The sequence below is a fragment of the Catharus ustulatus genome, chromosome 3, assembly GCF_009819885.2.
Source record: "Catharus ustulatus isolate bCatUst1 chromosome 3, bCatUst1.pri.v2, whole genome shotgun sequence".
Taxonomy (NCBI): Eukaryota; Metazoa; Chordata; class Aves; order Passeriformes; family Turdidae; genus Catharus; species Catharus ustulatus.
This window is the reverse complement of record NC_046223.1, coordinates 59,665,068-59,677,775: the sequence shown is the minus strand read 5'-3', so window position 1 is coordinate 59,677,775 and position 12,708 is coordinate 59,665,068. Positions and strand designations below refer to the sequence as shown.

General features: G+C 38.9%; 1 protein-coding gene across 1 annotated transcript in view; it reads right to left on the bottom strand.

Moving 5' to 3' along the window:
* Positions 1 to 1,403: 1,403 nt before the first annotated feature.
* The window catches only part of IGF2R (insulin like growth factor 2 receptor), a 61,691-nt gene continuing 50,386 nt past the window's right edge, over positions 1,404 to 12,708 (bottom strand). The window contains exons 37-48 of the mRNA XM_033055142.1: positions 11,567 to 11,728; positions 10,881 to 11,082; positions 10,326 to 10,472; positions 9,968 to 10,202; positions 8,870 to 9,006; positions 7,787 to 7,901; positions 6,282 to 6,428; positions 5,699 to 5,883; positions 5,116 to 5,302; positions 3,921 to 4,085; positions 3,496 to 3,565; positions 1,404 to 3,090 (exon numbers count right to left, since the gene is read on the bottom strand). Coding sequence (XP_032911033.1) covers positions 2,689 to 3,090; positions 3,496 to 3,565; positions 3,921 to 4,085; positions 5,116 to 5,302; positions 5,699 to 5,883; positions 6,282 to 6,428; positions 7,787 to 7,901; positions 8,870 to 9,006; positions 9,968 to 10,202; positions 10,326 to 10,472; positions 10,881 to 11,082; positions 11,567 to 11,728 — 2,154 coding nt within the window. The 3' untranslated portion in view covers positions 1,404 to 2,688. The remainder of the gene's footprint in view (positions 3,091 to 3,495; positions 3,566 to 3,920; positions 4,086 to 5,115; positions 5,303 to 5,698; positions 5,884 to 6,281; positions 6,429 to 7,786; positions 7,902 to 8,869; positions 9,007 to 9,967; positions 10,203 to 10,325; positions 10,473 to 10,880; positions 11,083 to 11,566; positions 11,729 to 12,708) is intronic.

The window sequence follows — 12,708 nt, the reverse complement described above, 5'->3', positions numbered from 1 at the left end:
CCTGAGCAGCTGTGAAAGCTGCTTTGCAGACCAATACTTCAAGGTCATTCCCCAAATCACACAGATGTGCTTTCTCCTCTCCTGCTTCATCCTCTTCTCTGTCAGGAACATCTACACCAAATTACAAGAACTCCTCTCCTTTGCCATTCACAGCTGTCACCCTCAGCCAAGCATAGCACCACCCCACACCAGACCTTTGCCTCCCTGGCTACAGGAGTTCCATGTTGACCTGGGGAGGGAACAGGGACACAGAAGTGCACAGCAGTCACCCACCAGAGCCAGCCCCCACAAACCTCCCTCAGCAGGAGGATGTGTGCACTCAGCTGGGGCCAAGGGAACTGAAGTCAAGGCCTGCCTGGGAAGTGGGTGAAGCTAAGGCATTAGGCTGCATCTTAAAAACATACCCAAAACCCCCTCACATCACTTCCTTTCCAACAATTTTATTTACACAGTTGGTAATGGTGTGCAAAAGTTTCTCTTGAACTACAAAAGTTCCATCCAGACTGGGCCAGTTTTCCCCACTTCCCACCACTCTCTCTGCAGCCAGCCCAGGGGAGCTTGGTGGGACTCTGCCAGGCAGGTGGGATTCTTAGGGACACTACCCAAGGAGTCATTCTGCTGACTGGCAAAGCTTCTGCTCCTGGCCCAGCCATTTGTACACACTCATCTAGGCCCTGCTATTCTCATAACCCTTCCCTCCATACAGTTGAAGATTCCTCTGGGAAAAGTAGTCTGGTGCAGCTGGTTATGCATCCAGCTCTCTACAAGGTAAGATTCAGCCAGCCTGCCTACAAATGCCTAGGTAAAAAGTGGGCAACAGTTCCAAGACCAGGCACTGAAGTCACTCACTGTTGTCAGATGTAAATTATATCACTGATATTGCTCTGATAAGCACCCCCAGACAGAGTAGTTCTGTTCTAACTAGTTAGGGCACAGACCAAACAAAGAGACCATGTGATTTTACACAGCAGAAATTTTTTCATGCAGTTGATTCATGGATCAAAATCCAAAATACCAGCCTTGATGACCTGGGAAAGAGAAGCAGAACCCTCTGATTTGCATTGAGAGAACTGTTGTAATGATAACAGTATTAAAAATACACCATCAAGCCTCTCACTTCTCCAAGCTCTCCTAACCATAAATACGAAAAATGCTGATTTAAGTTTGAAAAGATGCAGCTTAAGCCAAACTGACTTACAGCTGCACTGGTAACAATACAAGAGGAAGAAAAACGCAAGTCTGATGAAAGAAGGAATACACCATCACGGCCTACCTATATGTTCTGATCTTTGTCATCAAACATTGGTTCTCATTTTGAATGACACAATTGAGGCATTAACCATCACAGCAGGAAAGGGTCTCAGCAGGCTGGTGAGCAGCATACAGAAATAGTATAAGAAAGATTTCAGACTTGAGATGTGGGATTTGGAATACCCACTTCATATCTTTTATTGAAATTGCTGAATATTTTATATTACACTATTTTGATTCAAAATGGAGTTTTTATAAAAAGAAACCATTGTTGAAACTGAAAAAGCCAGCCAAAAGGAACAACAAAAAGTTTCAAAAAATTCTGACCGATGCACGTTCTTGTACAATGCTTTGAAACCCTATCATTGTCCATAATTTTACTTAGGAAACACTTGTAGAAGAGCAAGACTGCTAGAGAAAAACTGACTTGCATTTATTACCAGCAACATTTCAAATCAATGACCATGGCCAGGATTATAACATATGGACTAGAAATTAGGTTATCAGAAAATATCGGGTCAAATTTATTTTCTTGAAATTAATACCAGAGAGAGGCATTATGCAGACTAGGGCTCCTCTAGTCCTTGGGTTTTTCTTGGTGATGATAAACTGGGTAGTGCAGATTGTATTATAGGAACTCTACCTCCTTGAAAACTCTGTCTCTTTGCAGTTGCCTAGTCCAGCCATAATCAAGGAAAAAAAAAAAAAAATCTTTGGGTGCTTGTCAGCTGCTCAGGCAAATACTGATGAAGTCAGTCATATGACCAGTACCAAAAAAAAAAAATACCATGCGAAGAACAGCAACCATTTCAGGCTAAAGCTATACAGAATTGTACCTTTCAGTCCACACCTTTGAACCAATGATCTGTTTAAATTAGAATGGATGTTCAAATTTACAGGATAAATTAGACCAGTTCCAAAATTTACATCAAATCATCCCAACACACAAAAGTTATACTTTTCCTTGTCTCACAATGGGTGAACCCATAGAAGAATACCCTGCCGGCAGGAAGAACATGTTACTATTAAGCAAACCTGAGTAGTGAGGATCAATAAATACAAGGAGTTAAAATGATAGTAGTCAGATAACTTGAGTCTCAGAAGCCAGGGGCTTCACTGAGCCTTAATCCTTTCCTTTCAAAAGGTTTTTCTTTTTTAAGCAAGCATTTAACATCTATGCCGAGACTTAAAAAAAAAAGTGTCCTGGCTAGAGAGAGTCAACTAACTCAGCCAACCGGATGTCAGAAATCCAGTCATTACTGAACAGATCATTGTAAACAACCAAGAAATCTTTCTCTTCTTCCCTTTTCAATGGTTTCTTGTTAAAGGCAAAATTCAGAAAAATCTTTCAGGCTGAAGTCCTCGTATTTGGTTGGAAATGCTGTCCCATTATATATAATCTCTCTATATATATTTGATTAGGCACAAGAGGGGTTATTAAATATTCAACAAGTCCTCATCACTATCATCATGAAACGATGTTGTATTTGTAGAGTTCTGTGCCTGTTGCTGGCCTGGCCTGGCTATTGCTTTCCTCTCGTTTCCTCCATTCAGTAAATAAGATTTGCTATCACTGCCAAAACTGTGTGGCTTCTTGTGTGGGTGCTTGCTCTTGTCTAATCCTCTTCCTGTTTGAATCTTTACATCTGGAATGGTTAACACTTCATCCTCACTGTCCAGGTCATCCACACGGAGAGAGGTAAGGGCTTCAGATGTAACAGACTTGGTAGCAATGTGACCATTCTCCTGCCCTCCTTTTGTTGTTCTTGGATTTGGTGCTGCAACTTCCTCCATAAGCCACTCTGTCTCATTCTCATTAGCCTCTTCTTCACTGTTTATCTGCAAGAAAAGAAAAGACTGCATCTGCCACTCTAGACTGACATACACTGACCTCCCCAGTCATCAGACCCCACAGCATGCACAGCCTTGATTTAAGGTAGCCCTGAGAGAGCTTTCCACTGTGCTGAAACCGACTTTGTTCTTTTCTTGTACATGTACATGTTATTTGGCGATTTATGGACTGCTCTTCATTTCCTCAATTCTGTCTTCCTTTCCCATTTCACAATATATTCATATATCAGCTATGTGGCCTTCCTGGTGCCACACCATATGGTTTCCATGCACTAAAGGAACGAGGAATTAAGGGGGTTATTTATTTATTAACAGAAGCTTCACATTACGAAAACTTTTCATATTAACAAAAGCTTCATATTAGAAACAAATTTGATTTTGTCACTGTATTACCTTTGTGTATTTGTAGGAAACGCCAGATGATCTTCTGCAGCAGTTTGTTATCTTGTTTATTACAATTTCCCTAAACAAAGGAAAGAATACTTCATTAGGAACACTATATTCACTTTTCTTCACCGGATTTTTACCATCAACATAAAGCATGTCAACAAATGAGCTGTAAACTATCAGCATTGACCCTGCACCACTCTATCAAAATCTAGTCTGGGATGATGTACATCTCACTTGTACACCCCAGTCCTCTTTACAGGGGCCTTCAGACAGTACAGAGAATTTGAAGGAACCAGCAGTTTGACAGTTGATGCTGCAAACTGAAAAACAGAACCCAAATCTCTAAAGTTTACTGTTTCCCTTTCATTTCTGGCAGAAAAACCAAATCCTGACAATGAAACATCCAAAACCTCTTAATAATTTCTTACCTCCTCTCTTTTTTGTAGAACAGCAAGATTATGAGACACGCAGTGAGAACAACCAGGAGGACACTAAGCACAGCACCAACAGCCTGGCTTCTCCTTGAAAGACCTTTATGTGTTTGGGCTTCCTCATCTGTCAGGGGGTGATTGTTTCCTGGATCACTGGTGGATCTAGCAATGTAAATTGAAAAGATAAGATCTATTGATAAGTTTTGTTAAATTGGATTAGAAACAGCTGATTGAAATACATGCCACACTATCCTCTCAGTCCAACCTAACAGCAGTATGAACTGAATTTAGGGGATTTCATGTAAGCAAAAAAACAACCTGAAAAGCGCAAATATATGTACTGCGCCTACATCTCGGTATGCTATCCAATAGTGCATGAAACTACAGTCAAGACTACAGAGCACAATTAAGCATTCCAGAGCTTATACAGCAGCAGTTATTCACACACAGCTGCTGTTTTAGAACCAAATCTGCACTTGAGCAAGCTGCAACAGCTAGAGAAATTATCTACCGTTCTTCTGACTACGGCACTACACACACCAAACTCCTTCAGTAAGTTTGAACCAGAATCAAGAGTTTGCCTGTGCTTTCAAGCTAGCAGTCAGAAAGCAAACACTCCCAGAAGTAGGCACTCCACTTTTCACAGTGAGGCTGTCTAGCTGCCAAGAACGTTGTTTAAGCACCTAGATACAGACACTCTCTTTTAACACTGTCCCCTCACTAATCAGTAGATTAGCTGATCATATTTAACTGCAGAAATATTTCAATATTCCTTGAAGACCTGTAATGATTTTCCCTTCCAGGCTAAAGAAGAGGGCAGAGAGAGAGGGAGGCAAGTCTTTGTCACAGCTTCAAAGTTTCCCAGTAAGGCAAGGAGAACCAAACACCTCATCCACACTGTTTGCTCCTCTCAGCAACATGAAACAGCATGTTCTGTTAGCTACAGTAGGTTTTACTTAGTGAAAACAATTATATTAATTCCACTATGCCTCTCCAGCTTCAGGTCCAGATCAGTTTGGCAAGCCTTAATTTAGTAGTTATGTGCCAAATACTGCATACAGGATGATCTATCTATAAGCCTACTGCTTTTTTAGCTTTTCCCCCTTTTCCCAATCACTGTGACAAATACAAAAAAGCCTTTTGTTGAGAAGTGCTGACAAAAGCTGCTTTCAGAAAACAGTTAACTACTCACATTAATGGACACACAGCAGATGTGTACCAGGTAAATAAATACTGGCAATCTGCTGTCTCATGAAGGAATGCAGGGATGCCTTCCTTTGCTTCTTGATCACAGTGTAAGAAAATGGTTGAAGACACAAACTTCGATTTATCTTTACCACATCTGGAGTCAGATGAAAATATGACATCCAAATCATCATCTACAATGAGAAAAAAAAATTGTAGCTTACCACCTTCTTGAGAAGAATCTGTAAACACTAGACCCTGGAAAGAAAAGCAGCTAGCTAAAGAAAGTCATTGCTTACGCAACATGAGCACAGATGAAAACAGGAAATTAAAGTCTTCTATCTTGCATTGTTTTTACCAAAGTCTTTCAACTTCAAGTCTTTCAGTCTTCAAGTGTCAAGCCCTAACCCCTATTAAAGCCATATTTGCAACCAAGCTTACATAGCCAAAAAAAAAAATCTAAAGTATGCGAGACAGACTTTGGATATCTTTACAGAAATGGATTAGCATTCATGTTGTGAACCAAGAACCATTTTCTGATGAAGCAACTCAGAGTATCAAGCAATTCTGTCTGGTGAACACGTACTTACCATCAACGTAATATTTGGCATTTCTGGCGGAACCAACTCTCCGAATGCGCCGTTCATTAGTTTTCACCTGGCAGATGTTGGCTCCAAAGCATTCTGAGAAGCTTGAGTTGATTATACCAGAAAGTTGAATTTGATATACATATTTATCACCATTTGTCCGTACGTCACCAGAAGCTGTGTACAACCTGAGGAAACAGAGGACAAGTTTGTTCTTAAGTCTAAACTCCCAGGTTGGGGTTATTCCCAAGACATAAAACTGGCAACAGTGGTAGATGCTGTCACTGGTTGATTCCAGAGCAAGCTGAGTGACCAATTCAGCAAACAGAAAAGATGCAGGACTGTGGATTCCTCCCTGACATAGAAATAAGGATTAGATTTAGCATAAATATAATCCTTAGCAAACACAGGAAGAAAATTTTTTCAGTTATCCTGCCCTCAATGTGTGAATGAAAACGTAAATACCTCTAAAGGTTTAAGATAAAATGAAGACAAAAGCATGATTCAGTTGAGAAATCTTCTCCAAAAAGCTAACTAGTTCTACCATTCTGTTGCTTTGGGGTTGGTTTGGGGTTTTTTTACTCACTTGGAATAAATATCCCCTAAAGAAAAGTTTTTCCCAGTTGCAGGATTAATGACTGTTCCATTCACCACCTCTACCTCCTGCTGCTTCACAGCACAAGCTGCGCGTGTGTCCCATGTGATGTAGTAAGCACAGTTTTCTTCATCAAACCTACCAAATAAAAGACAGAGCTAATGATTCCAGGAAAGAGAAACAAGCTTTTAGCATCTTGATAAAAGGAAAAGACAACTGCTAACCCATATGTAACAATGTCCTGCCTAAACATCACACCTAGAGTAAGCTAAAATAGTCAAGCAGCACTCAAAAAAAAAAAACTACCTGAAGAATTACATTGGATTTTTCTGCAGTTTCATGATTTTTGAAGACCTGGCTGCACCTGAACTTCCTACTGAAAATTCCAGAATTCCCACAGTCTATCAAAGGGTTTTATTGATATATTTTAGCTAGCAAACATATCAGGCTGCTTTTTTGCAGCATGTTAAACCTGCCTTTTATTTAAGCAGGACAACAGGTGTAAGCTAGTGTCCTGCTTCTGGTCACAACAAGGTAATATTTTTGCTGTAGCCAGGAAGGGCCATGGCCAGGAGCCAGAGGTTATTCTATACCAGCTCACACCATTGCTAGGGACAGGGGGAAGGACATCTTTTCTAGGGAGAAGGGGTCCCTCCTGGGCCAACAGAGCATGGCAGAGGAATCCCAATCACATATCAACTTGTTCAAATCATTCAGCTCCTTCTTGTACCCTCTGTCATTGGTATTGTTGCTGTTACTGTTCATTTTCTGATCTCATTTCTGTTTCCAGTAAATTGTTGTTATCTCAACCCATGATCTTTGCCTTTTGTGCCTCCACTTCTCCTCTACAGCCCTTGGAAGGGGAAAGCGGGGAACAAGCAGTGTGTAGTTTCAGTGGGAGCACTGAATTAGAGAATACCATTCCTAAACTATGAGAGCTAGTCAGACTTCATTGCCTATCGCTTTGACTCACACAGAGCATTTTGTTCAGTTTTCCAATTCTACAAGCAATAGAGTTAATAACTTTCAGACTAAGCAAAAAGTCCTAAAGCTTTCTTAGTATTTGTGATCATGCATATATACTTTATTTTAGAGAGCTTCTGATTAAATACACTGTATTTAACAGAAATAAACCATGCTTTATTAACTCAATCACTTACCTACAGAAAATGTTCTTTAATAAAGAGATTTTGGACATAGTTAAGAGTGGTTGTACAATGACATTGGCTACCAACACTGAAAACAGCAGCATCCAAGCCACTAATTCAGAAGCAGAATGTTTACATCTTTTTCCCAGATATTTAAAAATAAATACAAAATATTATGTTTATGGCAATAAACAATTGCACAAACTCCAGAAGACCCTAAGCCTTGCAAGTACAGACCATGCTCTGTCCAACAGAGCAGACAGTGTCTGCCCTGAGATTTAAGGATTTACTAGAGAGGTACAAAAGATTCAGCTGTGAATATCAGTGGTATGTAAATTTATTACTCACCTCTGCAGCATGGGCATGCCAACTGTTCTTGCACATTTCAGTTCAATAATTGTTGTTACTTTCTTATTTTTCCTACATTCTTGCCCACTGGAATAACTAATATACACTGTATCACCTAGAACAAAAAAAAGTGACAAAAGGTTTTTGTAAGCAACTGTCAGAAATTTCCTTTGCTCATTCCCTAGACTTCCTTACTTCCAGCATTCTTTTCCCCTGCATTGACCATATAGTCATATAATTTGAGGCATTCACACTTTGATAATTTAAAAATCACTCCTCAAACACCTTTGTCTTTACATTGTATCCTGTGTTCAGGTGACCCGTGTGGCCACAACAAATGTTTACATTTAAGAGATCCTTTTTTTAAACATAAGAGTAAATGAAGATACCAAATTATAAATGAACTCAGGCTATAAACACAGGCAATACATGTCAGTACTTCTGTAAATAGATGGAAAATTTCCCTGAGCACCAATTTGAAAAATATTCCTGAAACTACATGCTTGAGTAAAGTGGAGATTACTAGTTTTAATTCATTTTCCTAAGAGTGAAACCAAATAATCAACCTTCACAAGCTGCTTTAATTGAAGAAGTTAGTAGATGCAGAGTAAGTATTTTCAAACTACTTGAACAAAAATTACTTCCCCTCTGTCAACTACAGAATCACAGATTGGCTGAGGTTGGAAGGGACCCCTGGAGGTCATCTGGTCCAATCCCCCTGCTCACTTGGGGTCACTTGGAGCCACCAGTGTGGGACTATGTCCAGACAGCCTTTGAACACCTCCAAGGCAGGAACTCCACAACCTGTGCCAGTGTTTGGGTATCCTTGCTGCAATAAAAGGATTTCTTGATGTTCAGCTAGATAATTCATTTCTTACAGCTTTAATGACAACACTATTTATTTGCTTCAACGTTTTCTCACAGCTTAAACGTCACAGTTGGTTTCCATTTTTAAACAGAAGATTCACCGATAAAAATATTTCAAAATAAAGGCTTCAGAATAATTTAAGAACTGCTACAATCAGGCTGTAAGATTTAAACCTTTAATCGCTAGCTCCCTACAGAAACAAAAAGTAATTCTACCTGTCACGTTCAGCTTCTGTGTATGAACAAGTCCAAGAACTTGAACATCTCCATTGTAGCTTTTCCTGCAAATACTGGCTCTTTCAGGGCAGCCTGTGGGTCCCTCGTGTACTCTCTGACAGAGGTTCACATAGTACCTATACAGAACATGGTAGATAAAATTTCTTTAAAATTCATTTAGGCTAAACTGAAGAAGTGATACACAAACTTTAGAATTTTCATGGAAAGCTAGACAGATTGCAAGAAACTAAATCTCAAATTAGCTGACAGAATAAAACGTGCTAAGGTTTGGCAGATTACTTCTAACTATCATTTTCAAGTAAAAGATTGTATAAAAAAAACCTGATTATTTACCAGATTAGGTCATTAGTTAATTTTGACCTAGGTCCAAACTAGAAATCGGAAGAGAGTCAAGAAATACCCTCAAGTTTTTCATTTATAAAAGTTATAGTACTACCCTAAATTCAGCCTCTCCTCAAAGTTATACCAGCTCAGATATGTTAGAGCAGAGAACTGCAAACAAGGTGGTGAATAAAGCATTTTGTTACCCCACACTTTATCATAAATTTAGAATTAGTTATGTCATCCTTGCCGGTTCATTTCTATTTCCTAACTGGACGAAGGAGGCTGGAGAGGTTGATGACTTCCTGACATCCATGTTTTTCCATTATGCTAATACATCGAGGAATAATGGTGAAATGCCCCAGTTAAACATCAGAAATGTAAGTTATACATTTGAGTCAAAAGAAAGCAACTAAGTAACTAAGACTTTTCTTCAACAAGATCAAGAATCAAAAAAATAGCATTTAAACAACAAAATTACATTTTTAAGATAGCAGTTCCAATAGAAAGCTTTTAAATAGCTTTTAGTTTAGACACATTCATCCTTTTGAAATAGAGGGAAAGGGAGAGAATGAAACATGTGATCACTCAGTCCCTTCAGATAAAACGGGCTCCTGTCTCAGTCTTTTTTTATTTCTATGAACTGTAAAGCGCTGACAGTTTTAAAACACTGAGCAGGGACTAAACAGAAATACTATGCCACATTACAACTGTACTGATAAGCAAACTGCTCCCTGTGAGTTGCTCATTACTCACGAGTTCCCATTGTGGAAAAAGATCCATGATCCTGTCAGGGAAGAGAGCATTCTCAAGTCATATGTTCTGTGTTTTTGGATAAACTTGCACTCCATTTTCTTGGGAGGACAAACAGCTTGAGTCTTCCATTCAAATGTCACAGCACAACCAAGAGTCTCACTGAGAAGGTATGGGCTCCCAACACCAGCATTTTCATCACATGTAAAGATAATGGTAGATTCCTTTCTTGCAGTTGCTATAAGGTGAAAGGTTGGAAAAAAAGAAAAAGCATTTACAAGAGGATTGCAGGCATGTATGGATTTTAGTGCAGCTAAATCTCTGCTAAGACCTTTGTACACAAAGTATAGGAAGTACTTACTGCTACTACAGAATCCCCACTTTTCATCTCCCTGGTAGTTTTCAGTGGTAGCACACCATGGCCGATTCTTCCCTTCTGTAATACATTCCTCGTAGGTCTTCCCTTTGTACTTGAAGGGGAACACACAGAGCTGTCCCTTGTCAGTCACTGAGAAGGAAAGGTATAATCTCATAACTACATGCCACAGAATAAGAGGCACATCCATACTCAGAACCTTATTCAAACCTTCAATACTAAATACTACTTCAATACTCAAGAAAGGTCAGTGGCAAACAGCAGAAAGACTGGAACATTGAATTTAAAGCCAATTAGAAAAAAGGACATAGCACACAATTAGCTACAATGATCCCTACAGCAAAGTTGCACTGTCTCTTCTAGGGAGATACATGTTGATGTTGTAGATTAGTATGAGCTTGTGATTTAGCAAAAAACTATATGTTTCTATTGCTTTATGTAAAATCTATGTTGCTTCTTCCTGTCACAAAACAACCTATTTTAAGGGAAAAATATCCTGACAAGTTTTGAACATAAAGAATGGGTCTGCACCAATCTCACCTGGAGGGCACCGATCACCTCCTGTATACTGCAGGATGACTGTTTCATCCTGGTGGCTATAGTCCATTCTCATTTCCTTTATGTTTCCAAAAGATGACACGCCACTTTTAGATGTCAGACACACTGCTCCATCTCTGCATTTTCCCTGGGGCAAGCCTACACTGCACACACCAATGTGGTAATTATTGGATCCAGAAAATACCTGTGCAGACAACAAGCATCACAGCATGTCTAGAGTCAATACTTACAGAATCACACAAGTGCTTCACAAACCAAGTCTCAGGCATCACATGCATAATCCAGGAGGAAAAGATAACTAATTTTGCAAGTCTGACCTTCCTTAATATGACAAAACTGCAGATAAAGCACACCGGACCACAGATAAAATATGTTCAGCAGACTTTCCTTTACATTCAAGATTCTGTCAACGGTGAAGACTTCTTATTCCTTTACCTACCACTGTGTTCATTAACTTCATTCTCAAAAACATTAAAATGTTATATTCTCTAACATTATTCCCTTTGTCAGAAGCCAAACAAGTATCAATATTGACCACAGCATATTTCAGCCTTTTCTCATACAGAATGCTTAAAAGAAACCCTTCCTGCAGTTTAAAAATTTTAAAGCAATAGGCAATTATAAATAAATAAATAAATAAAAAATGTCACACCACAAGAAGGCATTACCTCGAATGATCTTCCAGAAAGGCTGGTCAGGTTAAACGTATAGTGTAGCTGTTCATCAATCACAGAGCAGCCTAAAGTTTTCACTTTATCAGGACACACAAGTGGAGTTTCCCACTCAAACACAAATGTGCAGTCAACTCTCCTTATCATCTTTGGCTTACCCTGTTACCAAAGAACACAGGAAGACACATTTAATTTTTGGAGAGTTTGTTGTTGCCTCTGCATTTTTCCCTTTCCCTAGTAGTTAACCTCAGTTACTACCATGGTTGGACTTCACTGCTTGTAGGACAAACACAGTATTACAACCAATAAAAAAAAAAAAACAACTTTAAAGAGAAGTGCATTCTACCTAGAATACAATCAAGGTACACAAGCTTTCTTCTTAATCAGGGTGAGATTTTGATGTTTAGTTGCAAGCAGAAGTGTGAGAGCTGTGGCTCTTGATAGAGAGCATTAAGAAATTTCACTGAGTTCAGGTTTAGAGAGAATACTGTTTACTTTATGTTTTAAACTAAAGTATTAGTATGGTCTCTAATATTCTGAGCTGCCTCAAGTTTCAGCTCACACCCTCCATTGATGGAAAATGGTTTCGTGATCTTCAGCAAGCTCTAGTTTGACAAATATATCTAAGTGCTTCTCTACAGTTTGTTGAAGCATTTAAAAAATTCAAGGAATGTTAGATTCACATCACTATACAAACTAAATTTAATGTTCCGGTGTTGACACAAAATAAAACCATAAGTAATTAAATGCCAATTTTTCAAGTTGTGTATGATTATGGAAAAGGTTACAGCCTAGGGGGAACACTTCGCAGTAATACCTGTACTGAACAATTACACTAGGTCTTGTGTTAGCTTGAGGGACAAGTAAAAACTTTAGGATCTAAACAAGGTGCAATACAGTGTTAAGTTTAATGTCAGTAATAAGTTATTATATTACTTCTGTGAAATCCGATCCTTGAAATCATCAGAGCCTGTTATTCTCAAGCTTGAAGTTCATGCAATCAATAAAAATTTTGGCCAGTGAAGAATACAAATATGATACTTCTTGAATCAAGTCCATCCATACATTTTAGAAACAAATCCTTGACTTAATTTTAAACAAAGTTAACACTGGTTACTACCCACTTTCCATTATACTCC